General features: G+C 42.4%; 1 protein-coding gene across 1 annotated transcript in view; it reads right to left on the bottom strand.

Annotated features, from left to right (window-relative positions):
- Positions 1–419: 419 nt before the first annotated feature.
- cspg4 (chondroitin sulfate proteoglycan 4) overlaps positions 420–12,281 on the bottom strand; it is a 52,796-nt gene continuing 40,934 nt past the window's right edge. The window contains exons 6-11 of the mRNA XM_088996187.1: positions 11,973–12,149; positions 8,262–8,460; positions 8,044–8,175; positions 6,556–6,716; positions 4,666–4,849; positions 420–3,600 (exon numbers count right to left, since the gene is read on the bottom strand). Of these exons, the coding sequence (XP_088852313.1) occupies positions 1,736–3,600; positions 4,666–4,849; positions 6,556–6,716; positions 8,044–8,175; positions 8,262–8,460; positions 11,973–12,149 (2,718 nt within the window). The 3' untranslated portion in view covers positions 420–1,735. The remainder of the gene's footprint in view (positions 3,601–4,665; positions 4,850–6,555; positions 6,717–8,043; positions 8,176–8,261; positions 8,461–11,972; positions 12,150–12,281) is intronic.

Consider the following 12,281-nt stretch of genomic DNA (forward strand, 5'->3'; position numbering starts at 1 on the left):
GTGTCCAAGTCAAGGCCCGGGGGCTAAATCTGGCCCACCACATCATTACATCATTATTCGGCCCGCAAAAGCGAATCTAACTTGTGAAATTCCATGCTCATTTATCGAGCTAACTAGCTCACTCGCTAGCTAGCGAACGAGCTAGCTAGAAAATGAGCTACCTAGCTCACTCACTAACTAGCGAACGAGCAAGCTAGTGAACGTGGGTCATTTAGTACCGGGCTGCACATAAAGAATAAATAACTTGCATTACTTCCGTTTTATTCATTGCGTAAACTGAAACGTATTTTATTTTGAAAGAATACCGGAATCTTTGTTACATCCGTGTATAATATGTTAGGCTTGACGCAGGTCAAGGCACACTAAGGATACTGCTAAAACGAACTCAGGAAGCTAGCAAAATGAGTTAAAAACAAACGTCTTTGGAAAGTTTTATTGGGGAAGGCTGAGAAGGCCCAACCAGGAGACTTTTAAAGAAAAAAGACGACATTAAATAGACATTATCAGGAGTCCTACTTCAAATATGGACTTGTCTCAAACGAACCGAGCCTACTTTGCATCATATGTTGCAATGGTGAGTCGTATTTATTTGGTAGGCACTTGTAAACATGACCGTAGGGACTGGAGAGTGTCGCGGCTAGATAAGACTTCCTGTTATGATTCGTGTTTATTATTATTATTTTTTTTAGAAAATACCACCGGTTTTCAAGCAGGTCATCTCTGATTATTTTGCTGTAAAGTCTTGAAAATGTTAGACATGAAACCGGTTCGGGACTGCTGGTCAGGAAGCTCGAAAATGGAGGAAGTTGACTGTTCTTCCTTAAAACTCATTGTGATGGTGTATAACAGCGGTGTCAAACATACGGCCCGCGGGCCGGCCCCCAAGGAGCTTTTATCAGGCCTGCCGGATAATTTAAAAGTGGAAAAAATGCACGAACGGCATGGAATTCATTTTTTAAATGAGGTGCAATTCAAGGATTGTCCACTAGGGGATAGAGTGGTGCTTTTTCAATCGCGGTTTCAACACCCTCATTAGCCAAAATGTCATTATGCAAACGGAGAAAAGTAGAATTTTCAATGAAAAATGGACCAGGTCATATTTTTTTTGACAGAGATGCGTGGGAAACCTTTGTACTTGGTGTGTTTTCAACAAGTGTTGGTATTTTGGTTATTTATAGCATGTATGGTATACTTGTAATGGTCTGGCCAACTTCCGAGGCCATACGTGGGCCACGATGTGAAATGAGTTTGACACCCCTGATGTATAAAGTCAAAAATACGCAAAACCGTCGCTGTCCAGATCTGGGTTTAAGTGTGTTGATGTCATCATTGATCGGATGTCCACCTAATAGCTCCGCTCATGAGCTGAAAGCTGATCGACGATGCAAACCGTAAGCTAGAAATGCGGGTCTCATCTATTAAGATGGTCGAGCACGCTTAGCATACATTTTTCTTCTTGGAAACACTATCATGTTTATGTCACTTGTGCCCTATTGACAGAGGAATGCTAGAATAAATATACATGGCATTTGAAGATAAGAAACTGCCTCTCGCTTTACCAAACAACCATTCAGTGTTTTGTTGCCTGAGAATCAGTCCACAGTTGAGTCGAGAGAAGTATGCGACCATTTGCGCCAAAACCAAAAATCCATCAAACTGCTGTGGCAAGAAGTCTTGAATACTGAGAAGACTCGGAGGATCCACCTCTGGCGGTTAGAGGAAGGAAGTCAAAGTCTCAAACCCAGTACTGGTTCTTTTTCAAGACCGGAGTCGTTGTCCGACAGTCCTGCACCAGCTCCGGATCAGCATCTTTGGAATCCATGTTCGACATGGGGATGTTGTTTGCAGGGTCGGTTTTCCGAAAGGTTTCCGTGCCGGCCACCTCGCCGTTTTTCGGCTTGGCCGCCGCAGCCGTCTGGACGTTGTGCTTGCCTGTCTTGTTTTTGCGTATCAGGTAGTATGCCAAGAGGGCTGCCAGGAGTAGGAGGATGAGGATGACAAGGATGGGGATGAGAATAGACCAGATGTTGCCGCGTCGAGAAACCACGGGGTTCCTGTGAGAACCGCTGTCGGACGGGGCTGCGGTGGTGTGAGCGTCCCCGCTGGGTTGGTCTTGGTTGACTTTCCAATATGGGTTTTCGGTGGTTGCAAGTGGATACACACTCACATCGGGCTTGTCTTTCCGATCCTTTGCTGGGACCTCCGAAGGGACCCTCAGCAGAGTGGCAGGGTAGACCCCAGAGGCATTGTAAGGACCCGTTTGAAAGGAAAGCACACACTCTGCTGGGGGGACCCCATGAGCCTTGAGTAAGAAGCGGGCCTCATCCTGAGTGACCCCATCTTGGGACCCGGAGGAGCTTTTGGGGATTTCCAGAGCTACGCGACCTTCATCCAGGTCCCGCTGGCTGAACTGCTCCACGGGCTGACCTGCGCCGGGACCGCCAGACCTGACGAAGCGAGCGCCCCGTGGCTGCTGGATGACCGTGAATGTAGGCGAGGTCCTGGTTTTGTTCTCCAGGGGTGTTGCGTCCAAAAGCTTCCTGTCGAGTTGAACAAGTGAGTCTTGGGGCAGTAGAGGATCTTGAGCAATCTTGGCCAAGGGCTGGACCGTGATGTTGAGGACGGAGGACACGTTCGCTGCCCGACTTCGAGCAACAAACGCAACGCTGTCGCGGGGTGAGGTGGACTTGACAAAGCGCACGCTGACTCTTCCCTCCTTGATCTGTTTCTGGGTGAAAGCTGAAGTGGGCTGCCGGTCTACCATCACCGCCGCATACTTGGGAACATTTGTGATCTTGTAGAGGACGTCTTCCTCCACAGGGCCACCGGTGGTCGCTTTCAGCATTTCCTCGGTCACCAGCGTTTCGTCATCTCCCTGCTTCACTTGGATCTGCGGGGCTTTGTCCAGAAAGAGGGTGCGAGCTAGGACTCCGATGTGAAGCGTTTGCGGCTCCGTGTGATGTTCCCCGTCCGACACGATGAATTCCACGAAGCCATCTGCAAGGCTGCCGTCGCTGTGAAAGCCCACGTCCCCGTTATTGATCATCTCTTGGGTGAACCCAGAGAGAATGTCCATGGTGTGGGCATCAATCAGGTGCCCGTTTCTTGGGGCTTTGGTGACCTTGAAATGGACTTCATCTGGCGGGCTGTCTTCATCATGGGTGTTCAGATGCTTCTGGGTCACAAGGACCATTGATCCTTGTAGAACCTCCAGTAGTTGGTCAATGGTCACGAGTTCAGGGGCCTCAGATCCCCGTCGCTTGATGGAGATGTTAAAAATCTCCTCCAGGACGACAGAGTCGGATGTCACGCCATCAACCCGAGACCTCAGACGAGCCCTGAAGGAAAAACTGTCAAAAGAGGCTGCTGAATCATCATGGAGGTATTCCAACTCCTTTCGGGTCACATCTCCCTGTGTGAAGTAAGGGGAATCCCGTGGAAGGTCCTGACCCCTAAGGGTGATACGTCCGTGGTTAGGGAAACGTTTGATCTCAAAGACCACATCTGAATTCTCCGGCTCAGGAACGCTGGTTTGGAGGTTGGAAGCGTCAAAGATGGAGTCATTGATCGTTTTTCTCTGGCCTTGTACGATTTCCAGACCTGCGGGGGAAACAATGACCACATTATGAAGGGCGATTATGTCGTTGTTTCATCTGCACTTATGAGCAATTTTGGCGGACAGTCTGAATGAAACAACCTTCGCTAAAGCTGTGTTTGTGACACGCAGAGACATCTTTGTCCATATCTATCCAGTCATTTTCTGGACTACTTATTCTATTCAGGCTCATCGTGAGGCACTTGGAACAAAACCAAATCCAGACTATGACCTGAAATGGTGTCCAGAGGACTCAACCACCCGAGAGCGCTTGTCCTCATTAGGATTATGGGTGAATTAGAAACTATCTGATGGGGAAAAAGAAGTTATCATATTTAAAAGTTTCATGCTGTTATATGCTTAGTGTGACTCGAATACACAATTGAAGCACAGACAACCTGGGGTCAATCTGAGGTCAACAGACACAACTTGTTATACTGTCATCTTCATCTAGGAGATCTGGCCTTGGACAGAATTTAGGACTTGAAACTCCTTCACAGGAAGAGCTCATTAGCCAGTTTACAAATGTATCAGTTCACGGACAATGTTTTATTGCTTACAGCTGTTCGTGCTCAGAACTCAAGAGGTGTGGTATTCTCATCAAGAAAACTATATTTTACTAACGTATCACTTTAATTTGAAAATACTCTCAATAGCTTGGCAGAGGGCTGCAGAATTCAGACGTCTGTCATGAATGGCTACGTGTCCTGCCGGCAGTAAGAAGACAATCTTTCTGGGTTCGAGTCTTTGTCCACAGTGTCCGATTGAACATCTCTGACACTATCCCAACAGATTGTTGGAGGTGGAGTTTGCGAGTCATTTAGCCTCCGAGTCTCTATTCAACATTTTGAATGGATTTCGACTTACGACCGTTTTGACTTATGACCGTTTGGTCAGAACGGAACTCGACCGTAAGTCAGATGTTACCTGTACCAATGTGCCATGGGACAATGTTTCCAAATCTCTGGTCAATTGTCATTCATTAACGTTGACGTCTACAAAGGGCAAAGTCTCTGGTCTTGGTCTCTGGTTTTTGGATGTGGATAACAACAGAAAAACTAGACATTCACCTTTGTTCCTCCACATCTGCGAGGAAATGTTGCTATGCGTCGCATAGTAGGAGACGATGATGGGAAGCACGTGATGGACCTCCGGGGCAGGCTGGGAGGACAGAATGAGTTCCAAGGAGTCCCGCACCACCCAGAAGGGCTTTTCGGGCATCTGGTGCTCATAGAAGACCGCTCCAGATTCCAGCTGAGGAGAAACAGAATCATGATTTCAGGACGGACAGTTGGATGGTTGTTAAATTATTTTCTGAAAGGTGTATCTGCAAGCAGAGTTCATTCTTTTGTTATTCTGAAGAGCACAGCTGACTTTTTGGACCAGAGTCTTCTTCCTCCTTGAGGTCGAATAGAAACCACAGTGAAATCGGCGCCCCCGTATCTCTAAAATGTGCCTCGGAATGCGGCGGCTGGTGTTTATTTTCTGAAGTCTCCATGTCCTACACTCAACTCGCCCGTCTCTCTTAAACACACTTTAAGTGAAACCATACGAGTGCACACACACACACACACACACACACACACACACACACACACACACACACACACACACACACACACACACACACACACACACACACACACACACACACACGCAAACCTACCGAAAAACTCAAATACAGTAAAGTCTCGTTATATCGATATTCAAGGGAGTCCGAAAAATATCGATATAACCGGGACTATCGATATATCCGATATCGATATAACGAGACTTTACTGTAATCAAATTGCGACGTTTCTTCTCAGCAGTTTGTAAGCGGAAACGTTTTTATTTCGGAGTGGAGCCTTTTATCCATCCGACTCCTTTCCTTTTTTGGAAATCGTGCCAAGGTGTTGAGCTCATAATCACCAGAACATCGATGAAAAGGTTTCTTTGGCCGTCTTCTGTACTTCTTTGAAGGTGTCAGACGTTTCACTTCTTATCCAAGAAGCTTTGCCAGCAAACTGACGAAGCTTCTTGGATAAGAAACGAAACATCCGACACCTTCAAAGAAGTACAGACGACGGCTGAAGAAACCTTTTCATCGATGGACCATTCCTGTACGACTGAGGCTCGCAGAGACGAATCACCAGAACAAAAATTGGATTAAAAAATGTGCATGACAACAAACCGTGCCATGTTTTAAAACATTGTGGATGACTTGTCTTTACCTCACAAAGGACCAAAAAAATGGACTTTTCTTGACGAGCTAACAACATCCCTTCACCTGGACGGTCCTGACCTTGTCTTTGGACAACTCCAGTGGGGTGTGTACTCAAAAGACGCCCAGAAAATGGCTAAAATAACCAAAAAATGGCCACCTCACTTCTGTTTTTTTCCCTGCGGGACACCGTTCTCTTTCCAGCGGTTAATGGGAGTAGTGGTAGTGATACAACATCTATGTCTAGCTAGCTAACTGGCTACCTAGCTTGCTATCTATTTGCTATCTATTAGCTATCTGGCTTCTTTTATTTCCGCATACATGCGCTAATCATACTTTAAAACTTAATTCACAATATATTTTTTTCCTTGCGTTGTGAGCTATCTAGCTGGCTATCTGGCTATCGAGCTAGTTCTTTAGCTGGCTACCCAGCTAGATATTTAGCTGGCTATTTAGCTATCTAGCTATCTATCTAACTGGCTTTCTAGCTAGCTATCTATTATCTATTAGCTATCTAACTAGCTAGCGAGCTAGTTATTTATTAGTTATCTATTAGCTAGCGCCTTATACACGGTAAGTGTTACCCAATGGCAAGGTGTCAAAATGGGAGTTTTGGACTGTCGCTTAGTTGATGTTTTGCAAAACCTTCATTAACGAGTGACCTTCACATAGTACATCGCCATCCGGCCGCCACGTTATAATTCTTAACCCGTCGGTGTCTTTTTTTTTGCCCGAAACTCGAAAAAAACTTGGTCACCTGAGTTTGTGAGAATTGTCTGATTTCCTCCATTCGGTTCTTGTCGTTGGCCAGAATGAGTCTTCCTAAACGGGGAGGGTGGAGGAGCGAGTAGCTGATCTCGTTTCCGTCCTCGTTAGTCACCGCACCCAGATTGGCAGCCGTGATAGGCTGCCTGCTTCCTGCGGGCATACACACACACACACACACACACGCACACACACACACACACACACACACACACACACACACACACACACACACACACACACACACACACACACACACACACACACACACACACACACACACACACACACACACATGCATATTTTTTTAGAAAAAAATTCTAAAATGGCGATTTTCTAAATGTTTTGAACATTTTCTAAATTGCCGATTTGTTTTGGATTTTTTTTTCAAATTCTAAAATGGAGATTTTCTAAATTAAAAAAAAATTCTCACATGGCGATTTAAATTTTTTTCCAAAAATTCCTAAAATGGCAATTTTCAATTTTTTTTGGAAAATGTTCTAGAATGGCGATTTTCAAATTTTTTGAAAATGTTCGAAAATGGCGATTTTCAAATTTTGTTTTCAAAAATTTTAAAATGGTGATTTTCAATTTTTTTGGGGGGAACATTTTCTGAAATGGTGATTTTCAAAAAAAAAATCGAGAATGGCAATTTTCTACATGTTTTGAAAAATTTCTAAAATGGCGAGTTTTAATTTTTTTTTTTAAAATTTCTAAAATGATTTTCTAATTAAAAAAAAAAATCCTAAAATGGAGATTTTCTAATTTTTGCGACAAGTTCTAAAATGGCCATTTTCATTTTTTCCCCCAAATTCCTAAAATGGCGATTTTCTAATTTTTTTTTGAAAATGTTCTAAATTTGCGATTTTCTAAATTAAAAAAAATCTATAAAGGTTAATTTCAAATTTTTAGTGGGAAATGTTTCTAAAATGGTGATTTTCTATTTTTTTTGAAAAAAATCTAAAATGGTGATTTTCTAAATGTTTTCAAAAATTCCTAAAATGGAGATATTTTAAGTTTTTGGACAAATTCTAAAATGGTGTTTTTCACTTTTTTTTTTTCAAAAATTCCTAAAATGGCGATTTCCATTTTTATTTGGAAAATGTTCTAAAATGGCGATTTTCTATTTTTTTTAACATCGAAAAGGGCGCTTTTCTAAATGTTTAAACAAATTTCTAAAATGGCGATTTTTCAATTTTTTTTTTTTAATTTCTAAAATGGCGATTTTCTAAATGTTTAAAAACAATTCTAAAATGGTGATTTTCAAATGTCTTTTTTTGAAAATGATCTTCATCATCCATCCATCTTCTGCCGCTTATCTGGGGTCGGGTCGCAGCTTTAATGTCAAATACGCTCATGCTAATTGTAATGCGAATGCTAACGCTAATGCTAACGCTAATGTTCCTCATGACTAAAATTCACTTTTCTTTTCAAGCGGACGCCATTTTTTTTCGTGCTGAGCAGGATGTGGACGTCTCACCTGGAAACACCATAAGCTCCTCTTGCGTTTCCATGGTGATGATGAGCGGCCTAGCCGTCACCACAAATCTGTAAAGGGGAGACGTGTGTTCGCCGTCTGACACGGTGAAGTTGAAACCGCCGGATTCCTCACCTGAAGACGCAAAAAAGGGCGTTGAGTTAGCATCACGCACACAAGCGCATAGAAGCGATCAAGCTCATCTGTGTGCGATTGGTCACCCTGGTGGATGAAGATGATTTCCCCGTTGTCAATTTGAGCCTGAGTGAAGTTGACGGCGGGCTCCTCGGGGAAGTCTTTGAAGGCCACCATCCCGTTGGTGGGCGACTCCACGTTGTAATAGACGTTGTCGGCGGGGGTATCGGCGTCTTGGCTTTTCAGCATGCTGGACGTGATGTCGGCTTCCTCGCCGGCGAGCACCTGACGGGTGTCCAGGGGAGAAGATGAGGGTCAACCCCAAATAGCTCTCCTTTGAAAGTACCCAAAGTCTTTACTACACCTCAAATTCACCATCAATCATCGTGATTCTATACATGTATATTTTTACCTATATTTCATTTAAAAAAAAAAAAAAAATTAAATATTTTAATTTTTTTAATTAATTTTTTTATTTTTATTTTTATTTTTATACTATACATGCATTTTAAAAACACGTGTATTGGGTTTCTTTGTGCTAAATATAAATGCTGAATGTTTTTGTCTACAATATATTTGTGGGGTTCTTCATGCAAAATGTAAATGAGAAAAATGCTGAATATTTTTTCCATGATATAATTTTAACTTTTTAATGAATCAAACTGTTATTAAAAAATATATACATATATATTATGCATATAGTTTTAATATATTTTGTATATTTTTTTATATGATTTTTTTTAATGTTGTATATTCCTTATTCTCCATCGCTTGTTGATGAAAAAAATATGAAATTATAAGTATTATATTATTATTATTATATGTATTTTTTTACAACACAATTGGATTCATTAAAAAGTAAAAATATATCATGGAAAAAAATATTCATTTTTCTCATTTACATAAGGTGGTGGGGAATAAGGAATAAATAAATGTATTTAAAAAATCGATTTTAATAAATATATTTATTTTCAAATGTAACGCACACAAGCAGGCAGTCGCCGCTTGATGACGACACGCTGCAGTTACAAAATGTGGCAGCAGATGGCGACATCGCAACGCCCCAGAAGTGACGTCAACCCGTTTGTGGTTAATGAGAAGCACGACCAGGTGCTTTTACAAATGACTCCGATCGATACTTTTTCAAGGTAAATGAAATGTGCGACATAAAACCAATAAAGCTGACACAATATGGATGACATTGCATCCATTTTAATGCCGCAAACACGTTCAAATAGTGGAAAACAACGTCACTCGAGTGCTCCCTATTTGACGTTTGAGGCTGCAAGGTTTTTGTTTTTTAAACAATCTTATCTTAAATCTTGATTTTTGGGCTGCCGCACACGATGTGACAAGCGGAACAAGTCAGTGATGGATAACCTGACCAAGTTGACATAAATGTCACCCTGCGACTGAGGCCGCCATAGAAACGACAAAGTGGTGAGTTGGCAGTTTTTAAAAATAAATCTTTAAATGCGCGCTTATCTGTTTATAGTTCGGGATTGACCATTTTGTGAATTGTCTTCTTGTGGTCAATGTGTCATTGTGAATTTTTGGTTCTAATTCTATTTTTAGAATAAAAAAAAAACATTTTCTTAACGTAATATGCTGGTGCCCCACGATAGAGACAACGAAGTGGCAGTTTAAAAAAAAAAAAAATAAATGCACGATGTTGTTAATGACGTCATTTAAGTGCAACGCTTAATCTGTTTGTACCTTAGTTCGGATTGACAAATTTGTGAAATAGTTTCTTGTGGTCAATGTGTAATTGTGAATTTTTGGTTTTAAGTGTACTTGGGGAATTTAAAAAAATGTTTTCTTAACGTAATATGCTGGTGCCCCACGATAGAAACGACGAAGTGGTGAGTTGACAGTTAAAAAACAACTTGATATGCACATTGTTTTTTTTGATGACGCCATATAAATGCGACAATTATCTGTTTATAGTTCGAGATTGACAATTTTGAATTTTGTGAATTGTCTTCTTGTGGTCAATGTGTAGGTACGCTACAGGTCGCTATATTCCACCGCGATTGTTTCCAGTGAACCGAGCGCACTCTGTACTCGCAGTCGTATATCATTGCATTTTTGTGAAGTACATAATCGTTTTTCATGGGATTTTACAAGCTATGCAATTTATGATGACGTATTACACACGTTTCCCTCCATGCTGGTTCTTGAAATTTCCCAATACAACGAGAAACATTATATATATATATATAATATAAAATTATTAATGATAATATATTTTGTATAGTTTTAAGGCTTAGAAAAGAAAATTAGAAAGTAGAAAATTATGTTTTATGGGGAATTGGGAACGGATTATCCTCATTTTAACGGTTTCCTATGAGAAATTATTTTTTGGGATACACACTTTTCGCCTTACACACTCTGTCTGGGAACCAATTAAGTTTGTAAGCCAAAGTATCACTTTACTTGCTTTTGGTTGCCCACCTCCTGCTGCAAACTTTCACAGAATCCGTCAGATCGCCAAAAAAAGGGATCAACGCTGAGTTAGGGGGTAGCGCCTGAGCTGAACCCCATGTTCCATCATCACGGGGCCTGGGAGGTCACCGCGCACGCACTTCCTGCTTTAAATCAACCGCAGCGCCACTCGCCGTGCGATCGTATTACACGTGGCCGCCGCGCCTCTTCATTAAACGGTGGACGCTTTGGCGGTTTTTCTTAAAATATGGGTTGCCGGGGTAACCAGTAGCCGCAGGAGGAGGGCCGGAAAAGGCCGAATGACACACTTGCTTTCCAGTTGCGGCGGATGATTACGTCTGACTTTTTCCAACAATCCAAACCACGACGGGAGTCTTCCAATTTTAGACCAAAGTCAAAACGCGCCACTTGACGGACTCGCGTTGTCTTTATCTATTAGCTATCTAGCTAGCTACAGAGCTAGCTATTAGCAATAAAGCTAGCCAGCTAGCTATTTGAGTCAGTAAACATATTAGTTATATAGTTAGCTATCTATCTAGTAGCTCGCTATGTAGCTTTCTGTTAGCTAGCTAGCTAGCTTTCTAATCAGATAGATGGCTAATGCCGACTACATGGCTACCTATCTCTCTTTGTAATCAGCTCGATGGATAATCCTGACTAGCTAGCTAGCTCTCTTTCTATTCAGCTAAATGGCTAATCCCGACTAGCTAGCTAGCTAGCTCTCTTTATAATCAATGAGATGCCTAATCCCGACTAGCTAGCTATCTAGCACTCTTTCTAATCAGATAGATGGCTAATCCCGACTCGCTAGCTCTCTTTCTAATCAGATAGATGGCTAATCCCGACTAGCTAGCTAGCTAGACCGCTCTCTTTCTATTCAGATAGCTGACTAAACCTGACCAGCTAACTAGATAGCTCTCTTTATTTTCAGCTAGATGGCTAATCCTGACTAGTTTTCTAGCTAGCTCTCTTTCTATTCAACTAGATAGCACATCCTGATTAGATAGCTTGTTAGCTCTCTTTCTAATCAGATAGATGACTAATCCTGACTAGATAGCTAGCTATTTCTCTTTCTATTCAGCTAGATGGCTAATCCCGACGAGCTCGCTAGCTAGCTGACTGGCGATCACTTTTTCTGGGTAATTCACATGATCGTAAAACTATCGGAAAGTCATTCACCGAGAAGTGAATGACGAGGACACACATGGTACAAGTTTCATCTAGCCAATAGGATGCTCGGATGATACTCGCTCGTAGCCAATAGCAAAGCAGCTACAAGTACTTTGCGCTCAGGAAATTTTGACTTGCGACAGCCGGCCCGTTCGTTTCGTAGCTGGTAAATGTCCAATTACCTCCAGGCCGGTGTTGTGCTTCAGTTTGGGCGGCTCGTCGTTGACAAGCCTGACGATCACGCCGACGGTGACGGGGAGGCTTCGCCGGTTGATGTCATACGCCGAGGCGGAGATGGTGAAGTTGTCTTGGGTGCTCTCGCTGTTGTCGTGCACGTAGTAGATGTGTCCGAGTCTTATCTGACGACGACAGAAAGGATCGCCCCGGGAGGCATTTGACACATTTGGCGCAGTCTGGCAAAACAAAACCTTGACAGCTTTCCATTCCCGACTTATTCCAAACTCATATTTTTCGTCTATGGACCAATTAAA

Source organism: Hippocampus bargibanti, linkage group LG05, assembly GCF_051943395.1.
Source record: "Hippocampus bargibanti isolate YZ-2025 linkage group LG05, ASM5194339v1, whole genome shotgun sequence".
In the NCBI taxonomy this organism is placed as follows: domain Eukaryota; kingdom Metazoa; phylum Chordata; class Actinopteri; order Syngnathiformes; family Syngnathidae; genus Hippocampus; species Hippocampus bargibanti.